Source organism: Solea solea, chromosome 21, assembly GCF_958295425.1.
Source record: "Solea solea chromosome 21, fSolSol10.1, whole genome shotgun sequence".
NCBI lineage: Eukaryota > Metazoa > Chordata > Actinopteri > Pleuronectiformes > Soleidae > Solea > Solea solea.
In genome coordinates this window covers 11,825,241-11,837,646 of record NC_081154.1, presented here as the reverse complement: position 1 = coordinate 11,837,646, position 12,406 = coordinate 11,825,241, and the positions used below count along the sequence as shown (strand labels likewise).

The 12,406-nt window shown below is 45.8% G+C and overlaps 1 protein-coding gene across 5 annotated transcripts in view; it reads left to right on the top strand.

The window, feature by feature from the left end:
* ptprea (protein tyrosine phosphatase receptor type Ea) overlaps positions 1-10,811 on the top strand; it is a 45,387-nt gene extending 34,576 nt beyond the window's left edge. For 2 of the 5 annotated variants that reach the window (XM_058621874.1, XM_058621875.1), the window contains exons 4-21: positions 178-274; positions 713-786; positions 2,354-2,490; positions 2,853-2,943; positions 3,165-3,241; positions 3,396-3,432; positions 3,523-3,620; positions 3,905-4,024; positions 4,130-4,293; positions 4,579-4,714; positions 4,802-4,951; positions 7,944-8,037; positions 8,119-8,195; positions 8,282-8,416; positions 8,490-8,615; positions 8,895-9,046; positions 9,165-9,300; positions 9,487-10,811. In XM_058621874.1, coding sequence (XP_058477857.1) covers positions 178-274; positions 713-786; positions 2,354-2,490; positions 2,853-2,943; positions 3,165-3,241; positions 3,396-3,432; positions 3,523-3,620; positions 3,905-4,024; positions 4,130-4,293; positions 4,579-4,714; positions 4,802-4,951; positions 7,944-8,037; positions 8,119-8,195; positions 8,282-8,416; positions 8,490-8,615; positions 8,895-9,046; positions 9,165-9,300; positions 9,487-9,561 — 1,976 coding nt within the window. In that variant the 3' untranslated portion in view covers positions 9,562-10,811. Of the gene's footprint in view, positions 1-177; positions 275-423; positions 600-712; positions 787-1,279; positions 1,325-2,353; positions 2,491-2,852; positions 2,944-3,164; positions 3,242-3,395; positions 3,433-3,522; positions 3,621-3,904; positions 4,025-4,129; positions 4,294-4,578; positions 4,715-4,801; positions 4,952-7,943; positions 8,038-8,118; positions 8,196-8,281; positions 8,417-8,489; positions 8,616-8,894; positions 9,047-9,164; positions 9,301-9,486 lie in introns of all 5 variants that reach the window. The other 3 variants (XM_058621877.1, XM_058621878.1, XM_058621876.1) reach the window with 3 other exon arrangements.
* The last annotated feature ends 1,595 nt before the right edge of the window (positions 10,812-12,406 follow it).

Genomic DNA, 12,406 nt, shown 5'->3' with positions numbered 1-12,406 from the left:
CGTGGCCAGCAGGGAAAAAGGACGCCGTTTTAAGTATCGATTTGAAGTTTCAACGTGCAATGCAAAATACAAACAGTGCTGCTGAAGGTACCGAACGCAGCAAACATGTGCCCCCCTTTCCTGCCTCTTTGTTGAGGTTGCTCTCTGACCCCCGCTCCTGCTCTCCTTCTTCCTCAGAAGGCGTCACAACCTCCAGCCATCACATCCTCCCCACTGTGTTGGTCTTCTCCCTGCTGCTGGTCATCATCGCATTGCTAGCCTGGTACTTCCTCAGGTAAAAGAACAATAATAATAACAATAATAACGACGATGATAAAATTCCACCCCGCAAGGACTCACCCACTTCACCCTCACGCTCTATATGGCTGGCTGCGAGCCAGGCGCAGAGGCAGAGCTCGGGGTGACGAACGCTTCCTCTTTTAGTCACCGAGGCGGAGCCCAGTGAGGAAGTGGTGCTCGTTGATTCCTCGTCACACTCGGTAGAGGAGAACAGGCTGCGACAGTGGGTGAAGAGCAAATTCAGAAGCACATTTGGACTAGAGTCGTGTCTCTCAAAGTTATCAGCTAATGAGAAAGAATAGCTTCTCAAGCTTCAGATGGTAAGGTGGAGGGATGGTGGTTTTTTTTAGTCTGTCGAACTGTAGAATCGTAATTGTTTTGTTGTGACATGTTTTTTGTAATATATTAAATGACCTGAATCTTTTCCTTTCAGGTTAAAAAACCAGAAGAAACCAGTTGTCACAACAGTTGACAAGAAGGTACCAAATGGCATCCTGGAGGAACAAGGTAACACTATTGCGAATGGATTACGCCGAGAGCGACAGGTTGGCAGTGAGAAACGAGCACAGAGATTCTTTTGAGGGGAAACGCGACGCAGCAGCTTCATATTTGAAAGTGAACACGCAGATGGTTCCGCCGCTTCACTGCGGTTGTTTTTAACACTTCCTGTGGTTAATGTGATCATGTTATCGTCACTGTTGTGTAAATTGTGTGACACTGTATATTAGACACTATGGTCTCTGAGATCAAAGTTAGAATATCGCAAGAAACGTTAGACGTTTACAGGAAACAAACGGCTCTAGAAGACCCGCGACCGTTCCTCAGCGTGCACAGAGCAGGTCGTGTCGTCGCAGAGAGGAAATATAAAGGGAAATTAGACGGTGAAAAAAAGGCGCACCCACCAGTACCGACACGTAAACGTGATTCTCATCCTCATACTTACGTTTTTACGTTATTATTATTTTGTCACTGACTTGTACACGTGTGTGTTGTGTTTTAGAGTGCGGATACAGTACCGAGTCGTTGCACACCACTGTACCCGCAGGTCAGGTATACGTACAGGGTGGCGGTATCGGGAACCTCGTGTTACTAACACTGTCGTAGCACTTTGTCAGTCTGCGTTATGTGACAACACCACTAACGTGACAGTGTCTTATTGGAAACGCGGGCTTTTTCCCCGGGGTGCTTTGGTTCTCTAACACTGTTAATGTTTGGTGATTTGGTGCAGATTTCTCTTTTTTAACCATGGAACGTGTTCTAAGATTTGTAATCAGTTTGATAATCATTTATTCTTGATTCCCGAGCAGTAGAAATTGCAATTTGTTTAACAGTACAATATACATTTACCCTAATGCACGCAAATTAGATAACCTGTATACCGACGTATAAATGATTGAACGAGCATATACTGTGCTAGAATTAGAGTTTTAAAGGTAATATGTGTCTTAAATCGATTGTGCATTGTTAAACATGTACGTATAGTCATTCAAAACGATAGGATTATGAAAAGTCAAGTTTGCCACGAAACAGTTTGACGTTAACTTAAATACACATCTGATGGGTCCAGTTTTATTTCTAAAGCACTGGGGCAGAAAACAACAGGGCTGGCCAAAAAGTTGTACAGTCACATTAAAAAGACAATAAAACTAGTCAAAATGATCAGTAAGAGACCTGCCTGATGTAAAGAGGCAACTTTTCTCAAAGTTTGGGAGCAGAGACCACAAACTCCCTCTGTCCTACGACTCTCAACCTGGGACAGCCAGGAGCAGCCGATCGGCTCACCCGAAGGTCTGCGACGGAACATATAGTTAAAGCAGGTCAGAGACGCAGACTGGGGTAAAGGCGCATGCGGTCGTGCGGACCAGTTAAAAACCAAGTAGCGGCATAAGAAATGTCATTTCGGTCGATGGGTAAAGATAAAACATTTTTGGAAGCACGGGATTTATTAGTAGGAACGTTAACATTCCGAGTTGATTTGCAATTGTCTCGGAACACCAAGAATAATTCTCCATTTCTATAAGAAACCCGCTGCGCGCAGCACGGCTGACAAACGTACGTCTCGCTCTCCCCGCAGAGCAACAGACGGTGGTCCTCCTGCCCAGGTCGCCTTCCGCTGCCAAGACCTTCTTCCCCATCGCAGTGGACCGCCTCGAAGAGGAGTACAGGCTCCGCTCCGCCGACGACGGCAAGCTCTTCAGGGAGGAGTACAACGTAAGGATCCTACTTGACCCTTTTCTCTATTCTGACTTGATGACTTTGAATTTGTTTTTAATGACTTAAAAAGAAGTCTTTACCCAAGGTCAGTGTGTTTTTGTGAAACTATTTAAACGTGAAGTTATCACACACGCACACCCTCGTGCATTAAAAAATACCCCCGTACTTATTTAGAACCACAATTGAGGATCTGAGTCATGGTAGATGTCACACCTAAAAGTATGATTTTATTCAGGCGGTTTGTCAGCGCAGACAGAGGAAGCGCCTGCGTCGAGAGCAAACAAAGCCAACGATGCACCGCGAGTGTATTTTTTTTGTTCAGTGTGCTTTAACGAAAGAAAAAAAACTCTGTTTTGTAGTCTTTGCCAGGAGGCAGTGCCCACGGAACGTACGAGGAGGCCAACAAGGACGAGAACAAGGACAAGAACCGATACCCCAACATCCTCCCTTGTGAGTGCACCGTCTGTCTCTTTTTGAGGAACTAAGCCCTTTTTGTTTTTTTTCTTTTCACTCACGCCCAGAGCCCACAGTTTCCTTTGTGTGTGGCTAACGCATTCATGTTTACAGTTGTTCCAGTCACTCGTGTCTGTATCTATGTGATCCTTGTCATTGGTACGGTTTTCACCTGCATCGCTTTCACGTTGTCCGTCGCGTCTTCCCGACTCCAACAGACGATCATTCCAGAGTGGCGCTGACTCAGCTGGACGCAAATCCCCGTTCAGACTACGTGAACGCCTCTTACATTGACGTGAGTTACGCTTTCAGTCACATTTGCGTCTGTGAGCTACCAACTAACTGTGCCGAGAATAATTATCAAATTTCCACGGACATACAGGCGATGAAATGCAATGAAATGTCCGCGCGCAGTTGAAACGGTCTTAATTTCCATTCTTCTCCAACAGGGTTACACGGAAAAGAAGAAATTCATTGCAGCCCAAGGTGAGAGGTGACACGCGTGGAAAAGACTAGTAATTTGTCCAAATGTTTGAAGTTCCTATTTAAATAAAGCTGAATCTTGCTGTCTGTCAGGTCCTAAAGAAGACACTCTGGCAGAATTCTGGAGAATGATTTGGGAGCAGAAAGTAGCAACTGTTGTCATGCTGACAAATCTGAAAGAAAGGAAAGAAGTGAGTGATTTTCACACGACAACATACGCATACGAGCTCAAAGTCTCTGCTCTGACCTGTGCGCTTCAAAAAGATGTAGCCGGTTGTGGTCGAGTTTGAACTTCATTTCGCAACTGTAAGCTCCCCTCTTACAGTTTTTCTGCTGTAATTGCTTAATCTGCACCTACTGGCTGTCAAGCTGAAGAACTACGTTTCCGCTGTAAAGAAAAGTCCTCGAATGTGTTTCGGAAGGTCCGAGTGTCGAGTAATTAATACACCGAACGACGGCTGTCGTCTTTCCCTAGGACAAGTGCTGTCAGTACTGGCCAGATCAGGGCTGTTGGACATACGGGAACGTGAGGGTGGCAGTGGAAGACTTCACCGTCCTTGTCGATTACACCATACGCAAGTTCTGCGTACAATACGTAAGTGAAGTTCCCTTTTTGCGAAGACGCACGATATCGCCCTAGAGTCGGAACACGTCTGTCGTGCAGTCAAAGATACTGTCCTGCGTTTGTGTTCCTCTGTAGCAAGCCAGCGATGCCGCTAAGACTCCCCGGCTGGTGACCCAGCTCCACTTTACCAGCTGGCCTGACTTTGGAGTTCCCTTCTCCCCCATCGGCATGCTCAAGTTCCTCAAAAAGGTCAAGGCTGTGAATCCGCCCTGCGCCGGGCCTATCGTGGTTCACTGCAGGTACGAGAGAGCGGGGACTCGTCTGTTGTTATTTGTGTACATTGACAAAGAGAATGGTTTAATTCATCCACGCGGTTTCTATGGAGATAAATATTTAGGCTGAAATGTCATCTCTGCGTGCCCTTGGGTAAACAAAGCTGCGTCAGTGGCCGGAAACATGTCGTTTACAAGCACAGATGCCTCTTTTTTGTTTTTTTTGTCATTCATTCTCGTCGTCCATTGACAGGCGAGCGTCAGCCGAGGACAGCGGTTCATTGAGTGTGCGATTTGCTCTCTCCTCTGCAGCGCCGGCGTCGGGAGGACGGGAACCTTCATCGTCATAGACGGCACGATCGACATGATGCACGCCGAGCAGAAGGTGGACGTGTTTGGGTTCGTCTCCAAGATACGGGAACAGCGTTCGCAGCTCATCCAGACGGACGTGAGTAGGGGGCGGAACGAGTGTCCGTCATTTAGGCCGCGACGTCCCGTTGTGACGCGACTTTCCTCTCTCGTGTCGTCACACCAGACGCAGTACTCGTTCATCTACCAGGCCCTGCTCGAATACTACCTCTACGGAGACACGGAGCTGGACGTGTCTTCTCTGGAAGGACATCTGCACAAACTCCACAACACCTTTGCCGACGGTGACCGGGTCGGCCTAGAGGAAGAGTTTAAGGTGAGACGCGACTATATAATGAAAAGCTTGTTTAGAGCATGTATAAGTTTTATCAATGCACAATCTACATGAGTAGCCTTCGTGACCGTTCAAACTGCTTTAAAGTACACCTATTTGCCATTTATCTACTCACACACTGCAGTCACAGCTATTTAAAAGGTAACCCGGCCCACCCTCCGGTCTATAACGTAACGAAAAAAGAGAGATAACAGGTTCAAATGACTGATTTATTCTCCGGGCTTTGTGAAAAAACAAACCATCAAATTAAAAGCTCAGCAAATTGTGCAGCTGTAGGAGGAATGCAGAACGTAATCGCAATAACGACCAAATACCAGAAATGCATGCAAATAACACAATTAACCATTTTCATAATTAACCACGGCCATAACTGCACGCATAATATTAATATGAGCAGCGGGCTCCCTCGCGAGGGCTCATTGTCAAGGTATCTGCCCCGCACTCGTGCTACTACACCAACGCGACATTAGCTGCTAACTGGCTAATCATCACAGTCGATGCGGTTCACCGGTCGTACAAACATTTTAAACATACACAGAGTGACTCGCGTGCAGTGTAAACATTGACGCTGTAACGTAACATCAGCAGCTTACCTGCAAAATGCAAGAACATGACTGGTATTGCTAATTTCCACACAGCATTCTCCGATTGCGGTGTCGTACACGGGACTTGTCATTGTCTGACATAATCACGCGAGAGCAGCACCTGTGCTGTTCATGTAGCGCGTCTGACATCTAGTGGCGATTTATGGTCACTGCACCTTGTAAATGAGACTGCAATGTAAACAGTGTGCGCTGCATTATGAACCCAAAACCATGACTCTCTTTGTATAAGTGAATACAAAACGTGTAGCAAAGTATCGAAATCCCTCATACATGAATAACATTAAAGTGTAATGAGTTTGAACAGGCATGTCACACAGCCAGTCATAGAATTAGTTAAGGTCCTGTTGACCCGTTGTCTCGAAAGTCATCGTCATCATTAGGACGCTCCACGTACGTGTGCGCGCAAAGGCCGAATGGGGAAAGTACTGTCAAATAGTGGTGGTCCAAACTAGGGAAGCACAACGTAGTGCATTCCATTTAGTGCACGGGCCGTGTACAGTACAAAAGGAAATGGGAGTGCCTTTCCACTTGTTAATCACGCAGGTCATCACAAGTTCTCCTGGTAGATTATGTTTGTTTGAGTCTGGTATCCTCAACAGCCCAGTGAGGGAAAACAGGTCAACTTAGTTATAATGAATGGATTAGCTCTATATATGTATTATAACCAAGGGCTAAAGTGTGAAATGGTGATGATGATGATGACGGAGCTACTGAATTGAAGTACATGTTTAGTTTCTGAGCTCACCGATAGTGTCCAATATGTTATGGATCACATGACATGTCATTTGGAAGACGCTTTTATTTAAAGCGACTTCCAATAAGTGGGTAGTAACAATTGGGTCCAAACGGTCTCTAAAATTGGCTGTAAGTTTTCAGACACGCAGCACGGGTGGATCTGTACTTTCACAAAAAAGGCAGTAGCTGTCCTCATTGCCATAAAAATGGCAGATAACGACACATTGTGCACTTTAATTGGTGAAGCCACATATACTTATTAGAAAAGTAACAACGGATTCTGTGTCCCCATTGCAGCTCTGGGAAACGCTTAAAGCTTATCTCGGAGGGAAGAGACAAAATCAACAGTTAATTGATGACATATTAGAATTGGATAGCATGTATTCCACTTCTCCTAGTCCGTTGCTTTATAAGGAGAGAATATCGTTTCAATGTCAGTCTAACTTAACGACTTATTATGAGATGGAGTGAGTTTTATCATGAACATGGGGAAAAACCCAAAAAAAAAAATCAGGGTGCGTCTTGGCACATCAACTAAAATCTCAAATAGATGAAGTAACAGGGAGGACCATGACAGACACATTAAAAGTAAATGATATCTGTAAAACCTTTCAAGTCCCCACCCTGTCCTCTAACCAAGGACTTACCTCACTGCCGTTGGATCCGTAGGCTCGACTCCCTCATTGAAGCATCCATTAGTCTTTTGTTCAAGCCAGGTGTGGATCATATCGATCAGTATCTCGTTTGAACACAGATGGTAAGAAGTCTTCCCAAAGTATTGGCTACATGTTTTATTAAAGGGTGGCATTTGTTTTCCCACATAAGACGTCTCATGAATGTGTTGTTCAAAGAATCCAAAAGTCCTCTGTGTGGAGGCACCAGACAGGGTTGCCTGTTGATCCCTTTGTAAATCATGCAGGCTCTCAAATGGACATCCTCAACACACGGTATCAGTAGGCGGGAATGGAAGTAGCCGCTTTCCATGTCAGATCTGGGGCTCCAAAAAGTGAACGTGTAGCGATAGCCAAAGTAGCTGTGCCATTTCATCTGTGTAGATGAAGTTTGAAATGTTTGGGTATTTAGACAAGTGCTTAATTCAAATACCTTTTTGATGGAAATTGGTGAAGCGGTCGACCATGAGCTCGCTCTGTGGAAGGTGACGCCTCATGGTCCGCTAAAAGTAACGTCTCTGCTGTGCGCTCGCCTGGGTCTCCAGCCTTTCTCTGCCTCGCTCCTCTCTGTGGACCTGGCCTACTGCAAGAGACCAGAACCAGGTTACAGGTGTGTGCTCAAGTAGCTGAGTGATTACCTGATTCTGTCCAGCTGTGCTTCTTCTCCCGCAGTCCACATTGACAAGCTGGAGAAAAGTTTGTTGGGGTTAGAGAAAGAGAGTAAAAGAAGGCACTAGGGTTGTGTTGGGGCTCTCTCAGCACACCTAGAGTCAGAGCCCTCCCCGGCCCGGCCCCAGGCTCCCCAGCGCGACTCCTGCATGACTCCTTTGTCTTTGGCCTGTCTTCGGCCGCCGCTGAGGCTGCCGCCCCGGGGTGACTCCTCTCTCTTGTAGGCCCCGGCCACTCCCACTTCTCGCACCTGCTCTGCATCACTAATCACTCGCCCCTCTTCCCTCTGCACAGAAACTCACCAACATGCGCATCATGAAGGAGAACATGAGGACGGGGAACCTCCCTGCTAACATGAAGAAGAACAGAGTCCTGCAAATCATTCCGTGTAAAGTACCGCTGCAACACCCGTCCATCCGGGCTCCACCGACGTGTACTGACACCTCTGCCTGTGCTCCTTTCCTTTCAGACGACTTCAACAGAGTCATCCTCTCCATGAGAAGAGGCCAGGAGTACACAGACTACATCAACGCGTCCTTCATAGACGTGAGCTACCCACCGACTCTTACTCTCGCGCCGGCTGCCCTACCGAGCTCTACGACTGTGTGTGTTTGTCTGTGTGTCCCACGCAGGGTTACAGGCAGAAGGACTACTACGTCGCCACGCAGGGCCCTCTGCCGCACACCGTCGAGGACTTCTGGAGGATGGTGTGGGAGTGGAAGTGTCACTCCGTCGTCATGCTCACCGAGCTCCAGGAGAGGGAGCAGGTTAGTCGGGTTAGCGTTTCGCGACGCGCTCGGGGACGGCCAATTAACTGATCGTGATTTCTGTTTCCGTCAGGACAAGTGCTGCCAGTACTGGCCCGCGGAAGACTCCGTCACCTATGGAGATTACGCTGTGGAGCTGAAGGGAGACACCTTGTGCGACGCCTTCAGTCTACGAGACTTGGTACTCACCTACGTCCCCGTGAGTACATTGACCTCCGACGACAACGCCCGTTTCGTTTGCCTGTTTGACAATAAAGGCTTTGATCTCATTGGTGTCCCTTCTTCTTCTCTCCGTCAACTACATCCGTGTCGCTCGACGCAACACTTGGGTTGCATCTTTTGTTTAAATTTCACACTTCTTCTTGGTTAGATCGTCAGATGTCTACAAAGCAAAGGTTTTGATCTTTCTAACAGCGACGCCGTCACATCTAAGAGGTACCTTGATCGTGTGTCTGCCTGTGCATTTCCTCTCTCAAAGGACAAGCGGACGAGGGTCATCAGACACTTCCACTTCCACGGCTGGCCGGAGATCGGCATCCCGGCCGAGGGGAAGGGCATGATCGACATCATCGCCTCGGTTCAGAGACAGCAGCAGCAGTCTGGGAATCATCCCATCGTCGTACACTGCAGGTAGACATATACGTGGACGCTTTGACGTCACTTGGGGCCGCTTCGTTCTAATGTTTACCCAAATAGACGCCAAGTTCTATTAAATCGTCACTATCTGTTGCCGCTTTTGTTTTTGCAGCGCCGGTGCGGGGCGCACGGGTACGTTCGTTGCACTGAGCAATATCTTGGAGCGAGTCAAGGCAGAAGGTCTGTTGGACGTGTTCCAAACTGTCAAGAGTTTACGCATGCAGAGGCCTCATATGGTCCAGACGGTGGTAAGTGTCCACACAAGTGGCTCCTTTAAGCTGTGCTCATTTCGTTACATTTAAACCACCGTCGGCTTCACGTGACTGTGTTTGCGTCTTTGGACGTTTCTACTTTTGCCATTTCATACATACAAACCACACAAATGTACTCTAATACATTCCCATCTGTCTTTCTTTCTTTTCCCCCCCCCACAGGAACAATACGACTTCTGCTACAGGGTGGTACAAGACTTTGTTGACATTTTCTCAGACTATGCCAATTTCAAATGACGACTTTTGCCTTAGACGCAGTTTTTTTTCTTCTTTCCTAAAGCTGGTTTGTGTTTCTTGCTCAAATGATCTTCTATTTTGCTATGCACTTGGCCCGCAATTAACTCCAATTCCTCCATCCTCGCTGTAATATAGTTGTATGTCTGTAAATGTAAAAAAAGATTGGATTGATTAATAATGTATATTTCACATCGTGTAAATTAATTATTTTGTCATTACGTGTTTTAAACATGCTCTTACTTCAGTTTTGTTGGATAATATATTTTACTTAAAGAATTGTACTTACTGTAAATGTATTTATGTATTGACAATGACATTCCAGTCTTTCACGTTTGGAGAGTACAACGGGACTGTTAACGGTTGACTTTGTTTGATTTTTCTCGACGACGTCGGCCAATTTCCATTGGCCTCGAGCTACGCGTGCCCGTCGCGAGGACGTGATGCTTTTCCAGGGGAAATGTTGTCAGAAAAAACAATGAAACACCTCAGCCGTCGTGCAGGAAACAAAGCTACGCACCGCAGGCCGAGACGACAACATTGCGGTCGGTTGTGATATGCGGCCACATTTAACATGGATGTAAAGTTCCAACGGTCTGCCTTTTTTCTCTGTGGACGACAAAGTATTTTGCTAAAACGACTGCACGACACAAAGCACACAACTAAGCCTTTTTGCCAAGAACATGCAATATGTATTGCTTTATTTATATTAGATATAAGAGATATTTCACAAATCGTTGCCAATAACGCATACGCAGACAATTCTAGCGGGAGGTAAGTGGTCCTTAAATGCAAAACACTCAGTCAAAAGTCAGGACATCAGACTTCTGATAGCAGGAACTCCACCCCATACTAACGGTGTTTGTTTGAATGTCACACACAAGTCCCATTTCATCTGGTACTTGGACACTAAACCACACATTTGGAATATTCTGACCCAGCTCCGCTTTAATCCTCTGTGAAATGTGTCATTTCGTTAATGCCGTATGTGAATACTACATGACAGATATGCCAACATTGTTCTGCGGCAATCTGTCTGTGGGAGATGTGCCGTGGAGCAAAAGAAGAAGAAAACTTACTTCAAACAACCCAAGTCTTCTTCCCTTGAGCTTCTCTTCCGTCCTCTGAGAGTATAAAAGAGGGTCTGTCGCGACTACGGCTCTTTGCTCTTTCTCTGTGGGTGTCCCGTCTCCTTTTTGGATTGGCAATGTCTTTGAAATGCAAGTTGCAATATTAAATTCATCTAAACGTTCTTTGTTGGTCAGTCAAAGGTTTTTGAAATGCATTTCACTCGGTTGGGGATAAAAACATTGTATGCGGGCACTCCTGGGAAAGCTCAAGCTGCACTACGAGTACACTTTATGAACAACTACACAATGTCCACGCTGGGATGTCATGACATCTTCGGCAGCGTTATGTCATCGCAGTACTCCTTCAAAAATACATTTTCGGCTCAATCCCTGGGCTTTGTTCTTGGCTAAACAACACTATGTGCAGACTCTGGATACTTCTGTGTCACAAAATTACCTCTTAAATGCCTCTGATGACCTCAGTTCTTTAGAACATGTTTCTCTTTCCTTCCACTTGAATCGCACTTTCATAGACAAATCACATTCACTCTCTGACGCTCTGCATCACTTTGGTCAAGATTCTGATTTATAGTTCTACTTTTATCATGACATTAACTCTATGACACAAGGAACTATCAAACTAATTACTGCACAGTATCTCCACGCTTTTCTATTCCATTTAGTGCCTAAAATACCCCCACTTTTGTCATTGGCTTTGACGCCAACATAATGTAACTGCAACCACAGCATGCACAACTCTTTACTCCTGTAGGTAAATGTTGCAGTCAACAGGGGGCGATGTACATCAGACTTTATGTGCATACACTGTTAGACAGGAAAAATCAACAATTCACAATCTTTGTAATAATGACATATGTTTGCCGTCTCACAGATTGGAAATAACATAAAAAGGATTTCACTATATGGCATGACCTTTAAGAAAGCAACTATCGTATTAATAGCGAACAGACTGAGTTTAGGACTGGGGAACAGTTCCTTGCTCTGTGTCGGCGGACGCAACTGATGACATTGAACTGAACCCCAGTTTCACATCCTTGGAAATCATACTTTCCACGACATGGACAAACTGATGACAGCAAACAAGCACATACATCATCGAGACGGGCAACACGTAAAGCCTGCGTCACATGATTCAGAGAACGTCCATGTGATTGTCAATAACAGGGAAGAGGAGGTGTTTGAGCTATTTTTGCCAAAAAATCTGGTTTCTTATCTTACGGGGGGGGGGGGGGGGGGGGAGGGGGAAATGAAGCAACAAAAAGACTCTTGTTGACAATTTCCACTTCCTCTATGACCTGGTCCCATGGCAACAGTCCTTAGAGGGGAGGGGCTGTGGCCCGTGAAAGGTCAGCACGAGTGGAGAGGTCATATGAATTATGGATTAACCCTAACTGGCGCCCTTCTTTTTGAGTTACTCCTAGCTAATCCTCTTTTCCAATTCACTATTTTCTCTCTGGTACATTACGGACAATGAGGCATTTTTGGCAGGGTGGCCTGAGCCGTGACCTCCTCTGATGAAATGCTTTCATGTGTGACATGGAAACTTGCTCGGTCGCTTTCTTCATCCTAAACGCAACCATGTTTCTTAAACAGAGTAACAATTCAAAAAGGAAAATACCTTGATGCCTAAGCTCTTTTGACCGTTTTATTCATGATTACCAGTGTTACTATGTTAAAAAGTATTAATACTTTGTGACTGGACTACAGTACAAGACTCACATAACTATACTTTACTTGATTTAGATTTACTCTAATAC